This window comes from Parambassis ranga, chromosome 2 (genome assembly GCF_900634625.1).
Source record: "Parambassis ranga chromosome 2, fParRan2.1, whole genome shotgun sequence".
Lineage (NCBI taxonomy): Eukaryota > Metazoa > Chordata > Actinopteri > Ambassidae > Parambassis > Parambassis ranga.
This window is the reverse complement of record NC_041023.1, coordinates 43,737,705-43,756,314: the sequence shown is the minus strand read 5'-3', so window position 1 is coordinate 43,756,314 and position 18,610 is coordinate 43,737,705. Positions and strand designations below refer to the sequence as shown.

General features: G+C 46.7%; 1 protein-coding gene across 3 annotated transcripts in view; it reads right to left on the bottom strand.

Moving 5' to 3' along the window:
• Nucleotides 1-6,364: 6,364 nt before the first annotated feature.
• The window catches only part of LOC114432213 (partitioning defective 3 homolog B-like), a 96,575-nt gene continuing 84,329 nt past the window's right edge, over nucleotides 6,365-18,610 (bottom strand). For 2 of the 3 annotated variants that reach the window (XM_028400086.1, XM_028400089.1), the window contains exons 23-24: nucleotides 18,082-18,152; nucleotides 9,244-10,174 (exon numbers count right to left, since the gene is read on the bottom strand). In XM_028400086.1, the coding sequence (XP_028255887.1) occupies nucleotides 9,802-10,174; nucleotides 18,082-18,152 (444 nt within the window). In that variant the 3' untranslated portion in view covers nucleotides 9,244-9,801. Of the gene's footprint in view, nucleotides 6,502-9,243; nucleotides 10,175-18,081; nucleotides 18,153-18,610 lie in introns of those variants that run through there. The other variant, XM_028400087.1, reaches the window with a different exon arrangement.

Here is an 18,610-nt window from a genome sequence, read left to right as displayed (position 1 = left end):
AAAGGACAGAAAGTGCTCGGAGCATTGGGCCTCATTGCAGATCATTCAATATCCACCGTTACTGTGCATACTTTCAGTTTACAATCTGCTGAGTAAATACAACAATCTGCCTGAGCCTGTTGTCATTTCACTTCCACTCCAAACCCCTCAGCCACTGTGGGAAACAGCTCATGTTCATAAATCATTCACTTGTTATCCTGCAACCCAGATTTGGAGTAGATGAACGCATCGCAGTCTACAGCCTCCCCTCAGCGACCGTGATAAAGTCCCGGCACAAGTTTCCGTCTTAGTAAATGTCAATCTCTCTGAGGTTTATGAAGAGACCACAATAGGCTTTTTTTATGACAGCTCCAGTACCATGATAATTAGGCAGAAGCTGAAGAGAGGAAGCTAAAACTGGGATGCCATTTTGCAGCGTGCAGTTAGTGTGTGTGACGGCGGAGAGGAGAGGAGGAAGAGGAGGGGTAACTGAGCTGATCCACAGTACACAATGGACTGGCAGCTGCTGTAAACGATAGCAAGGTCATCACTGCTGCAGTGTGTGTGTTTGGTAGAGAGAGAGAGAGAGAGCTGGAAGTGAGTGAGCGCGGCTACGTTTCCATCTGCACGAGGACTTTTCCAACTTTTTTGAAGCTTTACTGAAGCATGTAAAATATTTGACTCGACATATATGCTAGGCTGCTAATGCACAGTCACATTTAGACGCCACATTCAGCTGAAACGTTGAGAAAAATGAAAGGAAGGAAGTGTTTACAGGAGGCAGGGCTCGCTCTTTCTTCATGTTGCCATCTTGTATTTCATGTTGTCTGGAGACTGGTATGAGGATAACCGGGATCACAGCCAAAACAGCTCATCAGTCGTGTTCCTTGTGTGTTAGGGAGCCCAGTTAATGCTGCATGCTAACAAAAGCAAAAAAAACAGGAATACAATCCTTATTTTTTTTTCTTCCTCCTAGATCCATTTTCAATACACTTCTTCTAATGTGACACTTCATGATGTGGAAAAAAAAAAACTTGGGAATCTGGCTAGTGTGCGAGAGGAGTGTGAAACAGAGAGAATGGAGAGATGTGTGCATAAACAGAGGAACAGACTGTACCTGCGAGCTCCCACTCTGACAGATAGTGAGGCTGCTGTTATTCAGGTGTTATTTCTTCAGCGATGGAGACTGTGACCCCCGCAGGTAAACTCCTAACTCGCCTTTTTTTTTTTTTACTTCTGTAGTGAGAAAGAAGCGCAGACAAGCTGGAGATCAACTGCCGATGGGAAGGCTGCACATGGAAGTGTTTACATCTGAAGACTGTCCGAGTCAGCAGGATCTGAGTGTAAAAAGGATGCTTTTCAACTGCAGGAACTACTCGCCCATTGTAACGGTGGCTGGCACCATTACATGTGGCACATCCGGACCTAAACAAAGACAGAAATGAAAAGTGAGAATAGGCTGACAACAGGGTAAGGTTACTAGCTTAGTGGTTCCTAATCCTCCTAGTGCTGATCATGAGTGAGTGAGGGGCTGTTCCTGTAAGCAATCATGGCTGCCTCAAGTTCCTGTGGTTAAAAAGCATCCACAACATCCATCAGACACAGCTGCTTCTGTAGCTGCTGCAGAACCAAAACAGATATAGTCATAAAACTGAAACAACACTGGAACAGAAATGTGAATATGGAGCCTATACTGCATGAATAACAAGCACCACGTTTTAATTTTCTGTTGTAATAATCTGAAATTAATGAACTCTGTAAATGTAAATAACAAATATTACAAGGAGAGCGGGTTTGGGGGAAAATGGCCGCACACTAGCAGACAATGTGGCAAGATGAAGAATGAAATTCCAGCATGTAAACAGAAAATGTCACATTTATTTTAATCTTCCTGATATGGCTCGCCGTGCTCTAGATTTCCTTACGGTGCGATAAGTTTTTTAATGAATTGGCCAGGAGCCAGCAGCACAGTATTACCCCAACAATGGCAGCCATCGCACTCCGCTAAATATCTCTGCTGATGTGAAGCGCTAAATACGGAGATGCCATTAGTGCGGGGGGCCACACGGGCCCCAGCCATTATCTTAGCAACGCCATCTTGACATAAACATTTTGGAGGCAATTAAAGATTGTGTGTGTGTGTGTGTGTGTGTGTAGCTGTCAAAGAGCAATTACAGTGACAATGTCCTCACTGTGGTTCCGGACGGCTCATTTTCATATCAGAGGAGACTGTGATGTTCCACAATTTGATTAATGTGTTTTCAGAAGGACGTGAGCGGCGCGCGGGGGACGAATCTGCACACACAAAAACAACAACACAAAAACACTTGAAATCACACAAACACACACACACACATACAGATGAGATGGCTTGTGGACCCGTAAATGGCTCTTAATTGATGCACTACATCCTTTGTTTCATTATTTACAGGCCTGCCTCATTATTCTAACATTCCCAACTCTAAGTACTCTGTGGAGCTGCTTCCATGATACAAACAAATAAAAATGGACGCCCAGAATAGCATCATTATGGGAAGACTGCGTGTGTGTGTGTGTGTGTGTGTATGACAGTCAGCCATGTTTGCAGGCTGGCCATAATTGAAAAAGTGTGTACCTTTAGCCCATGCATGCATTTATATGTGTGTGTGTGTGTGTGTGTGTGTATGGAGGTCTTCTAAAATGCTTGTAAAAAAAAAAAATAAACATAATATAACTGCATTCTGTGCACATGAGCTAGGTTAGCTTAGCTTTTTTTCCCACAGGCTAAGTCATGGAGAGGCCCTCCCCAGGTCCCTGCAGAATCCGAGGGGAGCTCACATGTGTCGTAGGTTTTAATAAAGGGCACAAATTAACATCCTCATATTAGATAGTTTGAATAAAAGGTGTTGCTAATAATAACCTGTGATTTGCGTTACCTTCTGTCACCTCATGTGAGCAGGCGTACATTTTTCCAGATGACGTAAATTTCAGCTGGAAAGAAAAAAAAAACATTAAAAAAGTGCGCCATTTTTCCTCGTATGTGTGATCACATCCGTGTGTGAGTGAGATCACATTATTTTGACAGGAGCGCCTGTGTGTGTGTCGGAGCCTTTAATTGAAGCGGGGTGCTGTGCCAGGGCCGGCCATTATGAGGCTGAATCTTGATCTAATCCGCAGAGTTAGTGGCCTTAAATAGATAATAGCTCCTGTACCGGGGTCCGATCACTGGGGGAGGCTGAACATATGGTCCATGTGAGAGTGTGTGGGAGAGAGAGAGAGAGAGAGAGAGAGTGTCTGCATCATGTGTGTGTACATGTACAGGAGTAGACAGCTGAAACCAAGCCAAAGGCAGAAGAGCATGCCTGTAGCATGAGCAGCAAACTTTCCAGAGAATCTGAGACCCCCAGCTGGTCTCTGCAGGGCGCTGTTACTTTAACACGAACTGACACAGAAGAGGAGGAGGAGGAGGAGGAAGGTCTGGGTTAGACCAGGAGGAAGATAAAAACTGTGGAGGAGACAGGTTGACAAGCAGAAACACAACAAGCGTGAGGAATGCCAAGGAAAAAAACAAATGTATGAAAACAAGTACCTGCCAGAAAAGAAAAAAAAAAACGGAGAAACTCTCAGTGAGCTCCAAATTGCAGAGCCGGGGCATTAGAGCAGCTTGTCAATCAAGACCCCCTTGACACCAGCAGAGCAGGTGAGCGGAGCTTTAACTGATACACACGCCGATGAGTCAATTACAGGCCGGCGAGGCAGAATGTCATGGCCGCCCGGACACTAAACCGAAGGCTTAACCTCCTCACACTGCATCAATATGCTTTACTAAAGAGGAGGAGGAGGAGGAGGAGGGATGCTGCTGCAGAGGCATGCCAGGCTTTGCACTAGTCACACACTAGTTGTGTATGTTTTATTCAAATGTGCATGTTTGCTGGCACAAAGTGAGAAATATTGCAGTGCTTCTGACCCTAACGTGGGGGTGCAGATTCATCCAATATCATTGTTTGGTTTGGCAGCAGCAGGAAGCCTGCGGACAGCGCTGAAGAGTTATTAAAGTGACTCCAAACAGCTGCTGAGACGTGTGAGGAAGAGACAATCAACCTTATTACATGAAAAATACAGCAGGAACCCAGAGAATGCCACTAAAAGAGCAGCAGCATCCTGTCATGAATGGACACACACACACAGACAGACACGCACACACTCCTGAGCAGGAATAGGATGTGACTTGCCTTCACGGACACCCACAGGCCCTGGCCCCTCAGGGTGTCTCTGCTACTCGTGCAGAGTGTCCTTCATGGCTGCAGCAGACTAAGCCTCTGGCTTTCGTGCGGCCAAACTTGCTGATAGCAGCGGAGTGTATGTGACTTCTCACAGTGACTCTACAAAGGCAACTCTATTCTGCATGTGTATGTGCACGAGTGTGTGTGTGTGTGTGCAAGCTGGGAATTTAAGCAAAGCACACAGGGAATCCCCGGCTCAGCTCCTCCACTGCCCCTCTCTCCCTGTTTGAATCGGGGGTGGGCTGAGATAAGGCGTGTTAGGAAAACAGACTCTCAGAGGGTGGTCATGGAGCAGGCAGGCCACAGATCTGTGCTGTTTACTGGGGAAATCCACAGTGTGTGGGGCTGTTCTGTGAGAAATCTCCATTTGTTGGAGGAAGATTGTGGATCACTCAAAATGAGGAGTGTGAGGCTGGGGCCAGGGAATGTGTAGTTAAATCAGAGAGGAGGTCAGGCACGTACACAAGGAAGGCTGCCCCCTACAGGACAAGCCTGCAAAGGATTTAACATTAAAAAAAAAGTTGGAAGAGACTGGCAGACTGTGTGTGTGTGTGTCATTTCCTCCCGATCACACAGCTTATCTCTGGACTGCAAAGAATTGTGGGAGAGGAGTGACAGAATGGAAAGAGGAGACGCAGGAGTGAGGCAACAACGAGAAGGAGGGATAGAAAGTCGAGCTGTGGAGTGAGAAGGGCAGGCAGTTGGTACCTTGTGTTTTTGTGTACGTGTGTGTGTGTGTGTAGCGGTGGCGGTTCGACTGTTATGTCTAGAAAGGAGGTATAATGAAGGGGAAGGCGCGGTAAACTACCTATTAACCCTTTTGTTTCTGACTAAAGAAGCTCAGAAAACTGCAAAACAATAAATGATGATGCAACAAATAGTGTGTCAGGAAAGTCCTGGAGGTGGACGTACAAACTGGTCAAATGCAGACACACACCTCCAGGAAGCAAGTTTGTCTTCACTGCAAAAAGCTTCTCAATTAGTGACTAATTGCCTCGCCTTAATGAGCAGGACATTTCTTAGTGCTAATGAAGCTGGTGGCAGGCACACCAGAGAGAGAGAGAGAGAGAGAGAGAGGGAGAGAGAGGGAGAGTGTGTGTGTGAGGTGTTTTTGAAAAGGCAGAAAGCAGAGAGACAGAGGCAGAGATCTAATGGAGTCAGGTCGGCAGCTCATTTTCAGCGAGCTGTTTGGCATTCTCTGGAAGGAATGTGTGGATGGATTACACTGCTGGCTGCTACAGTGACTTTCCAATGAGGCTCCACTTTGTCTTCACCCTTATCTAATCCACGCTGGAATGACCATCTCTGCGACATGAAAATGAGCCCGGAAATAAGACAACCCGGGCTGCAGGATGGACACGTGATTTGGAAACTTTCATTTTTTTTTTGTGCTAAGCTAAGCTAACATATGTCTTTATTACTTGTGCCTATATTGATTAATAATGATGCTTCAGCTTTGAATCTCAGTGTGGCTCTACTGGCTTATCACACACTGCTTTCAAGCTCAAGCTCACAAACTAAACGGCCTCTGATTCCTCTCTGGGTCTGGCAGCTCTCCCATCTTAGCCGAGCGGCCCGGGCTAACAGGGACACATCACATATTACCCACATCCTTCCCCTGCCGCTCATAGCAACCCAACACTCCTGACACAAGCTCACCCCCAGCGGCACCGACTGCCAAGCAAAACACCTGGCATCTGTATGAGAAGGGCGCCAATATCACAGCCGCTGCCAGGCGGTCAGCTGAGCCTCTGCTACACACACACACACACACATATATACTGGTGACACGTGTGTGTGTGTGTGTGTGATGAGACTGCATAGAAAAAGAACTTAATATACAAGCAGCGAGTGCATGACAGACAGCTCAGTCTGGGCACACATAAAACCACAATTTGGCAACCGCAGAACTTCTGGAAACATTTATAACTTTATGTTCACATGCACAGCCGCCGCACTCACTGCATGCATGTCAGTTGTTGGACGCACGTATAATTTTATATGGTTCCAGTGTCTCTCTGACATTGATGCATTTCCCAGTTGCGTGCTTCCATTCCCTGGCTGAAGTTTTTTTTTTTTGTGTGTCAGAGGCCAGAGCTGGTGCTGAAAGCCTGATGGATGGGGTCCAGGGGTCACGGACTTCAGCTGTTGCTGGCCACATCACAGCCCACTCAGCCACGCTGCTAGCTCTCAGGTTAGCTGCACGCTGCTTTTTGGGTGTCTTTCATTATTGTGGGAGCGAAGGGGAAAGATGAGAAGGCTGTGTGAGAGAGAGAGATATGTATATAAATAAAGAGAAGATTCTGGAGGGTTAGGATGCCGCGGCCCGATCCTCCTCTCAGCTAAGGAAGCAAATAAACAATGTAGTCCCCCCTCTCATCCTGGGAGTGAGCTGCTCTACTCAGGTGGGAGTCCACAGAGGACTCATTCTGCATCTATTCCAATATAACACGTCAAAAAGACACACAACGATGTCATCAGCTCTAACAAAAGGAAGAGGGAATAAGGGGGGGGGGGGTACTGTGCCAGGAGCTGTGGCCACGTTGCCATGGCAACATTTGGTGTAAAAAAAAAAGATGGTGGTTGGTGGCCTGGCTGTGGTGTGTGGGCGAAGAGAGATGCAGCAAAAAGAGGCAAAAAAAAAAAAAAAAACTGGAGACATTAAGTAAAAATGGATGTCTTAAACACAGCACAAGGTTAAACCATGCACGAATATTGCACAGGATATGAAATTATTTCCAATATCAGCCCAACTGTGGAAATTCAATTTCACAGTTCATGAACAATATCAAACAAACACGCTGGATGGAAGAGCACACTCTTAACTTGAGTGATACTGTATCAAAAGGCTACACGGCAGACATTAAAGCGAGTGAGGTGGGTGAAGGGCAGGCTAACTAAAGGGTAATGGTAATCCATAACTCCACCCATCTCCATATTCAGGCCGTTTAAACTGCACATTAGCCACCAGCTATTCCCATGGCCTGTCTCAGACCTGGGGAAGGGGAGGTGGGGGGGGGGCACATTTCTAATGAACTGTATAATTAAATGAGGAGCTCCGATCGGCTCGGCCTACACTCGATTCGACTGTGATGCCTTAACGAGGGGCTCGATTGAAATGAATAGCAGCAGGTGAAGGACAGAAGGACAGCGGGCTAATATGGTGGAATGTGCCTTTAATGAAGAGGATGAAAGAGCGGGAGCGAGGTCAGCGCGGGGCCTTCAGTCCTCACATACATCCACTGCATGTGCCTCCTCCATCTTTCTCTTCCTGTTTTTGGGGAGCTGTGCGGGAGAGAGATAACAGTTTGAGCTCTCCACTTTGCCCTCCCCAGAGCTCGCCTTTTTGATTGACACATGCTAACAAGCTAAGGTGTTCAGCAGGGGCGCTGGCAGAATGGGTAATGCTAAGAGAACATAACAAGGGAATTCTCCCACAACCTGAGGTTCATGACAATGGACTGGGGAAGAGCGCGTGCTCCTGCCTTCCAAAAAAAAAGAAAAAAGAGTGAGCTTATGAGGTGTCAAATTAATTCACAGAAAAAGATCTCATAAAACAAAACACACAAAAAAAAGAACGGAGGATCGAGGAGCTGGAACAAAAGCAGGCTGAGTGAATAGATAAGAAGCTTTTAAGAAAAAAGGTCTGTCTCCGAATCACAGGTCAGGCCGCGTGAGAGGAGAACGACCTCACACGGCCACTGACTGACGTCTGTCAGCGACTCAATGACCATGACTGCAGCAAGCCTGAGAGTGTGTGTGTGTGTGTGTGTGTGTGTGTGTCATGTGATCGAACAAAAGAACAACCATGAACAAAGAGGAGAGACACTCATAAGACACACACACACACACACACTCAGACTGTGACTGATTACATAAACCGAGGAGAGAAGCTGTTACAGCTGAGCACTCCTGCTTTTGTTTAATGGATGTAAAACGTAATTAATTCCTGCATATCAGTTGCTGTTGTTTATTCTCTTTGGCAGCAAAATGACCACAAGCACTTGAAGGAGGCGGTAAGCCAACTTTAAGTGCTGTAAGTCCGTGTGAAGACATGGCCCACAGGAAGCACCGTGCCAATCCTCACTGTTCTGAAGTGCATAATCTCAGCCATCATTTAGAATCTTGAAGCACCAACACCTGAGCTTGGAAACTGTTGGGTTTTATTTTGCATTCTAAATGAATAAAATGGAGCATTTTTTTGCATCAGCCGACAAATATAGAAGCTGTATTTTCATTAACCGTGACATAATGGCATTACGGCACCAGCATGATGGCATTGTGACCATCACACGTGACTGTTAATTAGCTGCATGCATAGGCGTGTGTAAAAAGAAGCTTTTTATTTACATTTATCTGCAGCGGCTTTTCATCTCAGCGGGAGCTGGATTAGGTAATCGGAAGATTTTTTTGTGGGCTGTTTCCCCAGGATGGTGTGCAGACAGCAGTCTCTTCCTCCTGAAATGCGTTACAATAAGCGCTTGTTCATTATTGTGACTTCCTCTGAAGTAGATTAGGATCATCTGACTCTAAAAGCGACTGTGGTCGGTCTGAAAGGTGCACTTCAGTCAAGACAGGAGACGAGGCGCAGACTAGACGGATCAGCAGAGGCCCGGCCTCTGTTGGCCTTGACGCTAATTAAACATTAACCGATAGAAAAAGCCTTCTCCACACTAATTATTCCCCATTTCAAGTCTAATTTCACCAATCAGTGCCATCTTCATTTCTGAGAGCAAATTTGGCAGTAATCAGTTTCTAGTGGAGATTTCCCTGCCTCTAATTGTTGAAGATGATTTAGTCATTATCAGGATGCTGGCTACTCTTATCAGTCATCTGGCAGGGCAAATTTATCTAGAGATTGTGCTCCCAGAAATTAAGCTTGAATGCCGTAATGAATTTTTTCAAAGTGATGACTCATGGTGTTGTCAGCTGCATATTTGAAACTGTGCTAATCAGTTAAATGGTGATAAAGGATGAAATGAATTGGAGTGTGGAGCAGGACGAGAGTTTCAGTATTTAATGCAAAATATTTGTAAAAAAAAAAAAAAAAAAAAAAAAAAAAACCTTTGACACGTTTAGTTTTCAGTGCTGGGTCACTGTGTCCACATCACAATTCATACATTTGATCAGAAACACCACAAATAAACTCACAATTGCACAATAAAGGTATCAGCCACAATAATCAAAAAAGGCAAAAAAAAACACAACAAAAACACTGTGATAGCAGGATGTAAAGGAAGTCCGAGCGACAAAACATCAAGGACGAGGACGCACTTTGAAGGGGAGGTACTTCCTCTTCCTGTTTGTCGACTTTACTTCCTGTCTGTCTTATGTTAGAGCTGTCTGCCGGGTCAAGGTGATGTCTCTCTGCTTCCTTCTGTTTGATCAGCTTGTGCAAAATGCAAGTCAGCACTGCATTTGGAATATACTGGATTTATATACAACACTACATTTGGCACTAAGTTTGCTTTATATATCTCTGAGACTTAATTTATGTATAAACAGTATGCACACAGGCCCCATCTCAGCCGCTTACTGCTGTCAGGGAGGGGGCTACCTTTTACACTGCGCCTATCACGGGGTTCTTCCGCCTCGGGTCAGGCTGTCTTTCGTCTCCGTAGCGGTAGCGCTCGGGGCTGATGTAGCGGCCCGGGCTGGCCTGCCGGTACCCGTCGCCTCGCCCTCCGACGGCGTCGCGGTGTTGCCGTCCTCTGCGGCCTGCGGTGGGGGACGGGGGGACGTCCTGCCTCATGGCCGCACGGTGGTGCTGTCCTGTGTGGGGAGATGAGGGGTGGTAGCGTTGGTTGCTGGACGCCTGCTGGGACTGGGTGCTGGACTGAGGGTGCGGTGGGCGGCTGGAGCTGGAGCTGGGGTAGGGGCCTTGCTCTCTCGGCACCGGCCTGGAGTGGGTTGGGTAGTCATATGGATCCCTCCTGAAAGAGAAATGAGAGGCAAAAAAAAAAAAACACACACGGGTGAGTAGAGGATGGCGACGTCGAGCCTGGTTTAAACTGGTTTGGAGGACGTGCCACAGATTTGACCCTCTCTTGCTTGCGGTTAAGCCTCCTTCTGTTATTCAGTTTACATGGTGAGGCTGCGGCCTTGGCAGGATCGAGTTGGATGGAGAGATGCCAAGAGATAACAGCACATGCCTTGGTAAGCATATATGAGGCTGCGAGAGTGTGTTTAGCTTGTGTGTGCAGGAATGTGTTTGTGTCCCAGGAGTCTGCAATAACGAGGCAGCCAGCTGGAAGTCTCCGGTTCCCTCCTACTAGCTGTGGGTGATTAGGGGGCTAAACCCCTGGGTAAGGCGACACGCGGGCCTAGGGGAGGTGGAAGGAGCAAGGGAGAGGGGACGAGGAGGAGGAGGAGGAGAAGAGAGCGAGGAGAGACGGCGGGGAGGGCTGCTCACCTTTCATACAGGCCCAAATGTTTTCCACCTTATGTGCTGTTTCCAGTGCTGAGTGACAAACATGTTTAGCTACAGCGAGTAAATAAAGGCAAGTCTTCATTGGCCAGGATGTAAGGGAAACTCTCCTATTTTTAAAAGTGGTGAGCTGCAAGAGTCCCATCAGCATCATAAACCAGAGCTTTTGGCATGGATTAGGATGCAGGACGCCCATAGACCCTCCAAAAAACCCCTTCTGGCTCAGTCCAACCGGTCTTTGTGGACTTCTTGGCACTGCTCTCACTTCTCTGCTGCAAAACACATTTCCATATTTACTCCCCACACTTCAACAATGGCTCCCACTGTAGTTATTATACAGAAGCTTTGAGCTTAGCCGCTCCCTTGTTCTGTAATCATATCTCTGTGTCTCCTCTGTGCAGCCCAGCTCAGCACCTGTTGACTGGCCAATTAGAATGACTCACTCACCACAGATTAAGTAGCTCGCTTTGTGAGTGTGTGTGCCGTGTCTTCAGCAGGCTTCCCTTGAGGATATTCACGGACAGCGGTGACGTGGATTTCTATATGTGTGTTTTCTGTGTGCTGGGAGGGCCTGACCACCCAAACAGGATACACAGGTGGTCCCGGCAGTGAACAGCACCCCCTTGTCAGTCAGCGGAGTGTGTTGCACACAGACACACACACACATACAGACAAGAGTGGAGATAAGAAAGAAAAAGGATAGAGGAAGCAAAAAAAAGATGAAAACAAGAGGAATCTGAGAGGTGGAAAAAAAAAAGAGAAGAGAGATGTGGGGAGACAGAAGCAGATGTGGAGTCTGGGTGTAGAATAATATATTCCTCCCTGGAAAGCTCTTGTGCAGACTGGAAAGAAAGAAAGAGTGGCGAAGGTCAGCCTCTTCATTAATCCAGATTAAATGGTTGAAGGCCACCAGGGGAGCCAGGAAGAAAGAGGGATGGAGTGAAGCGGGGATAAAGGAGAGGGAACACCTGGGTCCTCAACAGGACTCAGGGCCACCCAGGACAGGAAGGAACGTCAGCCGGCTTCCCCCTTTTCTTCTCTTACTCTTCTTCCCCCTGCATATACGTCTTCATGCCTCTCCAAAACCTCGGCATGCTCTCTCTCCTTCATACCTTTTTATGCCTTTTCTGATTTCAGTGTCCTCTTCTGCCTCTCAGGGCAAAGGACCAACCATTCCATAACGCAACATCCTGTGCATAAACTTCAATCCCTGACAGCCTCCTATGCTTGAAGTGGCATTAAATTAAAAGCTTAATTAATTCTTCCACTGTCTCATTTTCTGGATGACTAAGTGCTAAACCAAGTAGGAAGGTGACCTTTGACCCCGAGGAGGAGGACACCGAGTAGTGAATATTAGCATAAAAAACATGAAGGGGAGACTGTGAGGTAGCTAATGGCACGACCGCCTGCAAACATATGTATCTGTGTGTGTCCGGCCAAGCAGCTGGGGGGATTAGGGGGTCCATGGGCCTCAGTGACCCACAGAGCGTTCCTCATCCCTGGGTCACACAGCTGGCTCCAGCCTGGTTGGAAGATGGAGGAAAGCGAGTGTGTTCAGTGGGCCCTTTTGTCTTCAAACCGCAGCAAATAAAGCTTTTCCTGTAATACCCCGTTCACACTGGGGAAAAAAAATCTGGCTAAAGCGGGATTCGAGCCTATCCAGATGTGTTTTTTCTGAGTGTGAACACCTCGAATCCGGCAGTATCCAGTTTGATTTCAATCACCTCTCCACCTCTCGTGGGTGGATCTAGCCAGATTGGCTCAAATGTGGCTCAGGTGTGAACGCAAATGTGGCTCGCGAATCCGGTTAGCGACATGCTACTTCCGGTTAGCGATGTGCTACATGGGACAAAAAGAACGCATGACGCATGCGCACACGCGGTCCTACCGCGGCATGAACGGACTCTGTATATTACGAGGCACCACCTAGTGGTTTGGAGGACAGCAAACACGCTGGATGAAGCCGGATTGAGTAGGTCTGAACGCATCCAGCTTAAAGGCTGTCTGGGCTCAATCCTACTCTAGCTGGAATGACTTTCTCCAGTGTGAACGGGGCCTAAGTGAATGAGGAAGAGGAGCGCACAGAAGGAGAGCGCTGTTTACACGTTAACTTGCGTAATTGGAAGACAATACACACAAGAGAAAAGGGAAAAACTATGACCGTGTTCCAGTTGCCTACAGACGAAAATGGAAATTCACTCCACAGCTGTTATTTATAACAAACAACAAAAAAAAAAAAACGTGGTGAACATGGCAGATTCCCACCGGATTTAAATGTTGTTTGCCGTCGGTAATGACAATTAAAAGGAGCTCCGCCAGTGCCGCTAATCTGGTTTGAAAGGAGCTTATGACAACGGGAGACAAGCAGACAGTAGGTGTGTTTTGATTGTGCTGTCAAGTAAAGTTTCACGCGTGCACTTTTGAAATGTCAAAAAAAATGTGAAATTTAAAAAAACATCGCATGCAAATTAAGAGGGGTTCCGCAAGGAGCGCCGGAAACAAATAAATAAGTCTGAAGATGCAGATTTGCGGGCTATGTTTAGCAGAGAGACAGATGAGACAGCCGTCCGTCCGTCCCTCCGTGGTCTATATGGAGCATCGGCACAAGGTGTGATGTGAACCGCAGGGACCGACTAGAGTGGAGAGCTGTAATAACACGCCGCCTAATACATCTGACTCACACTCTGAGAACTATACTGCCATAAACCACACACTCCCAACCCCCCCTCTGAGTGCATGTAACAGACTGTATATTACATCCATAGCTATGCGTGTGAATGTGTCAGGAGTGTATGATTACAAGAGTGCAAGAAAAACGCCCATCTGGGACCATCAGAGTGTGTTGCTGTTTAGGAATAGTTTCCGCCTTATGACAGTGAAGAATTTGCCTGTATGGTGGTAGGGTGCTCAAGGTTTATCCTGCACCTGCCCCAAGGAAACGGAAGGAGGAAATGAGTAACCCCCACCCATACTTATTACACCCTCACTCTCACCACCCTGCTCCCCTCAGTCCTCCTAAGTGCTTTGCACCAACCAAACAGCTGGAAAACAACCATGTGTCTCTGTCAAGCAAACACACACACACGGTGGATTCAACTCGGAAAAACAAGACTCTTAATGAAAGCTGTGTTTACAGACCTGAACACACAATGGCTTCTTTTGCTTATATTCTCACAGAGTCACAGGCTTCAAGCGTCTTTTCCAGGAAGGTCCGTCACATTTTAGGTTCCCCCTGGAAACACTTTTTCTGTCTAAATCTGGACTGATTTGTTCAAAAAAATGTTCTTTAGTTACAAATCAACCCATTTTGATCATCATCAGATGATCATCACATTTAATGACCGGGCTTTTGTCATGCATTCATGCATCTGGAGATCTCTACAGGAGAGACGTGTAGACAAATTCTCCCTTAACTGACACAGATGCCGCCTTAAATGACATCCTGCACATTAAATATATTAATGTTCTCAGTTGGAAGATAAAGGGAACACTCAGATACATATGCGTGCACATCTGCCAGTGTCACCAGACATGCGTTGCATGCAAAATAAATTAATTACTTTGCAAAAAAAACAAAAAAAAAAGCAGCTGCTGCTGCACCTCACTGCCAAACACATTAAAATGTACGTTCAGGCAAAACTGCTTAATATGTGACAAGCTGTGGTTCGGAGTAGTGATAAGTTGAAGCCGGTCTGAGGAGAGCGCTCATCAATTACTGTAAAAAATGTTTAGGAGGCACCGGTGTGTGTAAACTAAGAACACGGCAGCAGTCAATGCCTCATTCATCACTTGGGTGACATCATGACTACCAATAAGTGTTTAATCAACAGGACTACACATAAATGATGAAGAAATTTCAAGGCATTTAGCTGCAGCTGCTCCAGAAAAAATGGATTCTTCCAGCACCAGAAGACCACAGCCACAGGTCAGATTTACTTCTTGGACAGAAAGAGAGTAATCATGTAACAGAGACGTGCCGGGGGAGAAGCAGTAAAGTAATAACTGATGACAGAAACAGATGGCTTTTCTTTTTTGGTAAAAAAAAAAAAACTTTCCTCCCCTCCACAGTTCAGAATAGGTTCACTCTAGTCTATTGTATTATATTTTATTTTCTGCAAATAGGAGCATTTAAATTCATAGAGACTGCCAGACTCCTGCCCATCCGTGGACTGGATGTCATGCAGACTTGTACATGACAGTCTTTGTATTTCTCAGTGAGCTCACAGGGAGCACCGAGACCTTGGAGTCTATATCTTTTGTTTTATTTATAAAGTGATGATTTCATTTTCCCTTACACAGACCTGGGAGACGGAGGAGGGAGAGAGAGATACAAAGAGGGATATGAACTGAAGTGACAGAAAAATGCAGACAAGAGGATTGATGGATTCAGAGAGAGAGCGAGAGAGAGAGAGACAAAGAGAGGAGTTATTGTAAACAGGTAGAGCCGGCGGTGCCTCAGCTGTGCATGTGATAGAGCTGGTTAAAGCCCTTTCATTTCCTACTGCTGATTCCATTACATTCTTCCATGTCTGCGCACAAACACGGTTAGCTGGACAAACACTCCTTCCCCACAAACCAGGGACACCTCTCGGGAAATCACACTCAAAAAATGCTGCTTATATATCGGTATTGTTTAACAATAAAAGGTGGGCAACTTTTAAACCAATCATCTGGAGGCCTGGGCCATTACCAGCTGTTATAGGGCAAAAAAAAAAAAATAGGGCACACTCTCCAGAAAATTAAATGACTTATGAAGACAATAACTGAGTTGGATGAGTTTAAAGTGAGTCATCGACAGCTGGACAGCAGCGGGTGGGAAAACAGTAGATCACTTATGAAGCGGCGAGAGGCAGCAATGGGCTTTAATAAAGAAGGCTACAATTTGATTTCTCCGCTGACCTTGAAAAAGCCATCAGGATTCATTGGGAGATCCAAACCAGTTTGACCGAGCCAAAATGATGACAGCAATAAATACAGCCGCTCTTTCTTGCCCGTGTCCAGCGTGGATGTACTGTAGCTCATTAAGGCCTGAGCCTGAGCCAACCTGGGTGAAAAGGTTGAGACATGCTTGAGAAAGCCAAGTGGCAGCAAGTGGGGGATGAGTGCGTGCACTTTTCAGGAAGGTCAGTCCTTAAGCGACACGTTCTCCACATACCAAAGGACACTCGACATGCTGAGGACAATCAAGGAGGTGCCCTCTGTTTTTTTAAGGAGGTGCATGATGAGAGCAGAAGCCTCTGAGAAACACACAGCGCCTCCGCACCATCAGCTGCACATTAATCAGCCAATTATCAGCCCCCGGCCAGCGACGTCGCTGCGCCAAGCCGACCCCCTAATCCAATCACCTTAGGGGAGAGGGTCAAGGGGTGCTCTGATTGGATAACCCGGGGCCAGGTCGCCGCGCCCATGACCTGCTGCTTTGAATTGGTAATGATGTTAATGTTCTCCATATGGCGGCGTGACTGTGTGTGTGTGTGTGTGTTTCCCGAAGTGCAGAGCCTGTCCGGAGGCTGAGCTGCACCCCAGAGTTAATGGCTGGTGGAGAGAGAGAGAGAGCGGTAAGAGCCAAAGTAGCACTATCATGCTCCCTGAGGGCGAACCGCTCCACGCTGCCACTTCCATCTTTCTGTCCAAATCCTCCTACCAGACCTCAGCTTCTCTTGTTGGCTGCTGTGCTTTAGCCCTCAGCACTATGTCCCAGGCTGACGCCCACACTCCTGTTCAGTCATCCCTAGACCACTAGACTCCTGATCTGAGGACAGATCTTGATACGACATTTTTCCACACAATTCAATTGTTAACAGGCTGTACTCTGACGTCTATTGGTTCTTTAAAACAGTCGGAACACCTTCATTAGTAAAACCCGAATGCACTGACTGACAGTAGGATTTAAACGTCTGCCTCAACACCTTGTTTCTACCTCAGTTTTCATCTCCATCCTCCGGCTCCTCCGTATGTTCCCATCTGTTAAGATGCTTTGCTCTAACTCCTGTACTATCCTTGCAGACACACACACACTTCCTTCACTCCCACCCCTCCAGCTGCAGCCCCAGCCGGCTCCACACAAAGGCAGGCCAAATGTATGCTAATGAGAGCCAGGCCAATGGTGGAGCCGCACTCATTTTGAGAGGAAATGGCTTTCAATAATGGCGGCCCCCGGGGGGATTTTGCACAAAGTTCAGCTCCACTTTGAAAAATGCATTCAATTCACTGCTGTGTCTGCTCTGTCTTTTTCTCCTGTATTTTTTTTTTCCCTTCTCGATGAAAAAAAAAAAAATGTATTCCCGGAATATATTTGTGCCCCCTCCGTCGTCTCATCTCCGTATTTATGCTGGAGAGAGTCAGAGGAGTTCGGGGGGACCGAGCAGTTGTGATTTATCTTTACAGGAACATCAGAAACAAGAACACAAACATGTGAGCCTGGAATCTGGCACTGCTCCTCTGCCGCTTGCTTTTCTGCTCTGTCCCCAGAAGCATGTTAACTGTACCACATGCATTCCAAGTGGAAGATATCCTATAGGCTAAAAAATACTTCAAAGAGGAGTACAACAGTTAAACAATGAGACGAATTCTGGAGGTAATAAGGGTATCTGCATGTCTAATCGTGAATTTAGCACTTATACTAACATTAATATTATTTATTATTTTGGCTTCAGTGGCACAAAAATGGCAAAACTATATGAACTGTGAGCTGCCAAAGGTCGTCCTCTGCATCTCCACAGGTACAGTTATCCAGTCTCTCCGTCCCTCTCCTGGCTCCTCTCACGTCCTTCTCTCTCCTCGGCTCTCACTGTGCCCCGTTTTCCCTCCTGAGCTGGTGCCGATGTCTGCGCTCCCTGGTGCCTGTCATATCAGGCGGGGCAATAACCCGTGAAATGACTCTTCTCTTTCTCCTCACTCTCCTCCTCTCCATCCCGGTGTCCCCCTCTCTCTCTCTCTCTCTCTCTCTCTCCTCTCACTTTCCTCGCACCACGCCACTCCACGCTCCACTTAGCTACTGGGCCGCGAGCATCGCAGAGACGCCGCCTGCTCTGCATGTGCTTGGAGGACAGTGAATATTCAGAGGTATGTGTGCTATATAATTTGACAAGTTAAATAAACACAGGGAATGCGCAGTTCCATTAAACACACACTAGAGGTTAGAGAATCCTCTGTGCATGTGTGTGTGTGTGATCCTCCTGCCTGTGCCCTGCTCTCTGGAGAGCTGATCAGTCCTATTCCTGGGATGAGTAGACACTCCCAAGGCAAACACTCCAGATTTAATTATAAGCTCCAAAGAGGATTAGTCTGTGCAGTGTGTGTGTGTGAGAGAGAGAGAGTGGGGGAGACACAAAGAGAGGGAGTAGCAAGAAGTTATCCCCTCATTTCCTGCACTGAGGGAAAAACACACACACACACACACACGCGTCTCACCTGGGCTGTGTGGGGTACTGTCGGTCTATCTCTTCATAGCGGGGCTCAGGTCTGGATTCTCGGGGTGCCATCTGTGAGGAAACACAAGACAACAACAAAGGATGAGAACACATTCAAAAAATGTGAATTGTGAGGTATATTCACGCAGCTACATCCTAGTGGAGATGTCCTCCGGCCACATGTTTAACCTCAGTAATATTTCAGTGGAACGCTAACTCTAACTGCATGTACATAAAGTATTTAAAGCAGCCTCGGGTGAGGACTCATGGAAAGCCGCACATGTGGTAACATCACCACCCACGTATCAGCCGTGTACATGTGTGTGTACGCTTCATGCAAACAGTCATGTGAAGAAAATGATATTTTGAGACTCCCATAACACACCAGGATGTGACTTGATTACAGCCATGAGCGCATGTTTACATATGACAGAAGAGGTTCATCTGACACCAACATTTTGATTTACCTTTATTTAACTGTTTATGCACTGATCAGTGCAGTGATGGCGCCCCATGAACGTCTTTTTTTT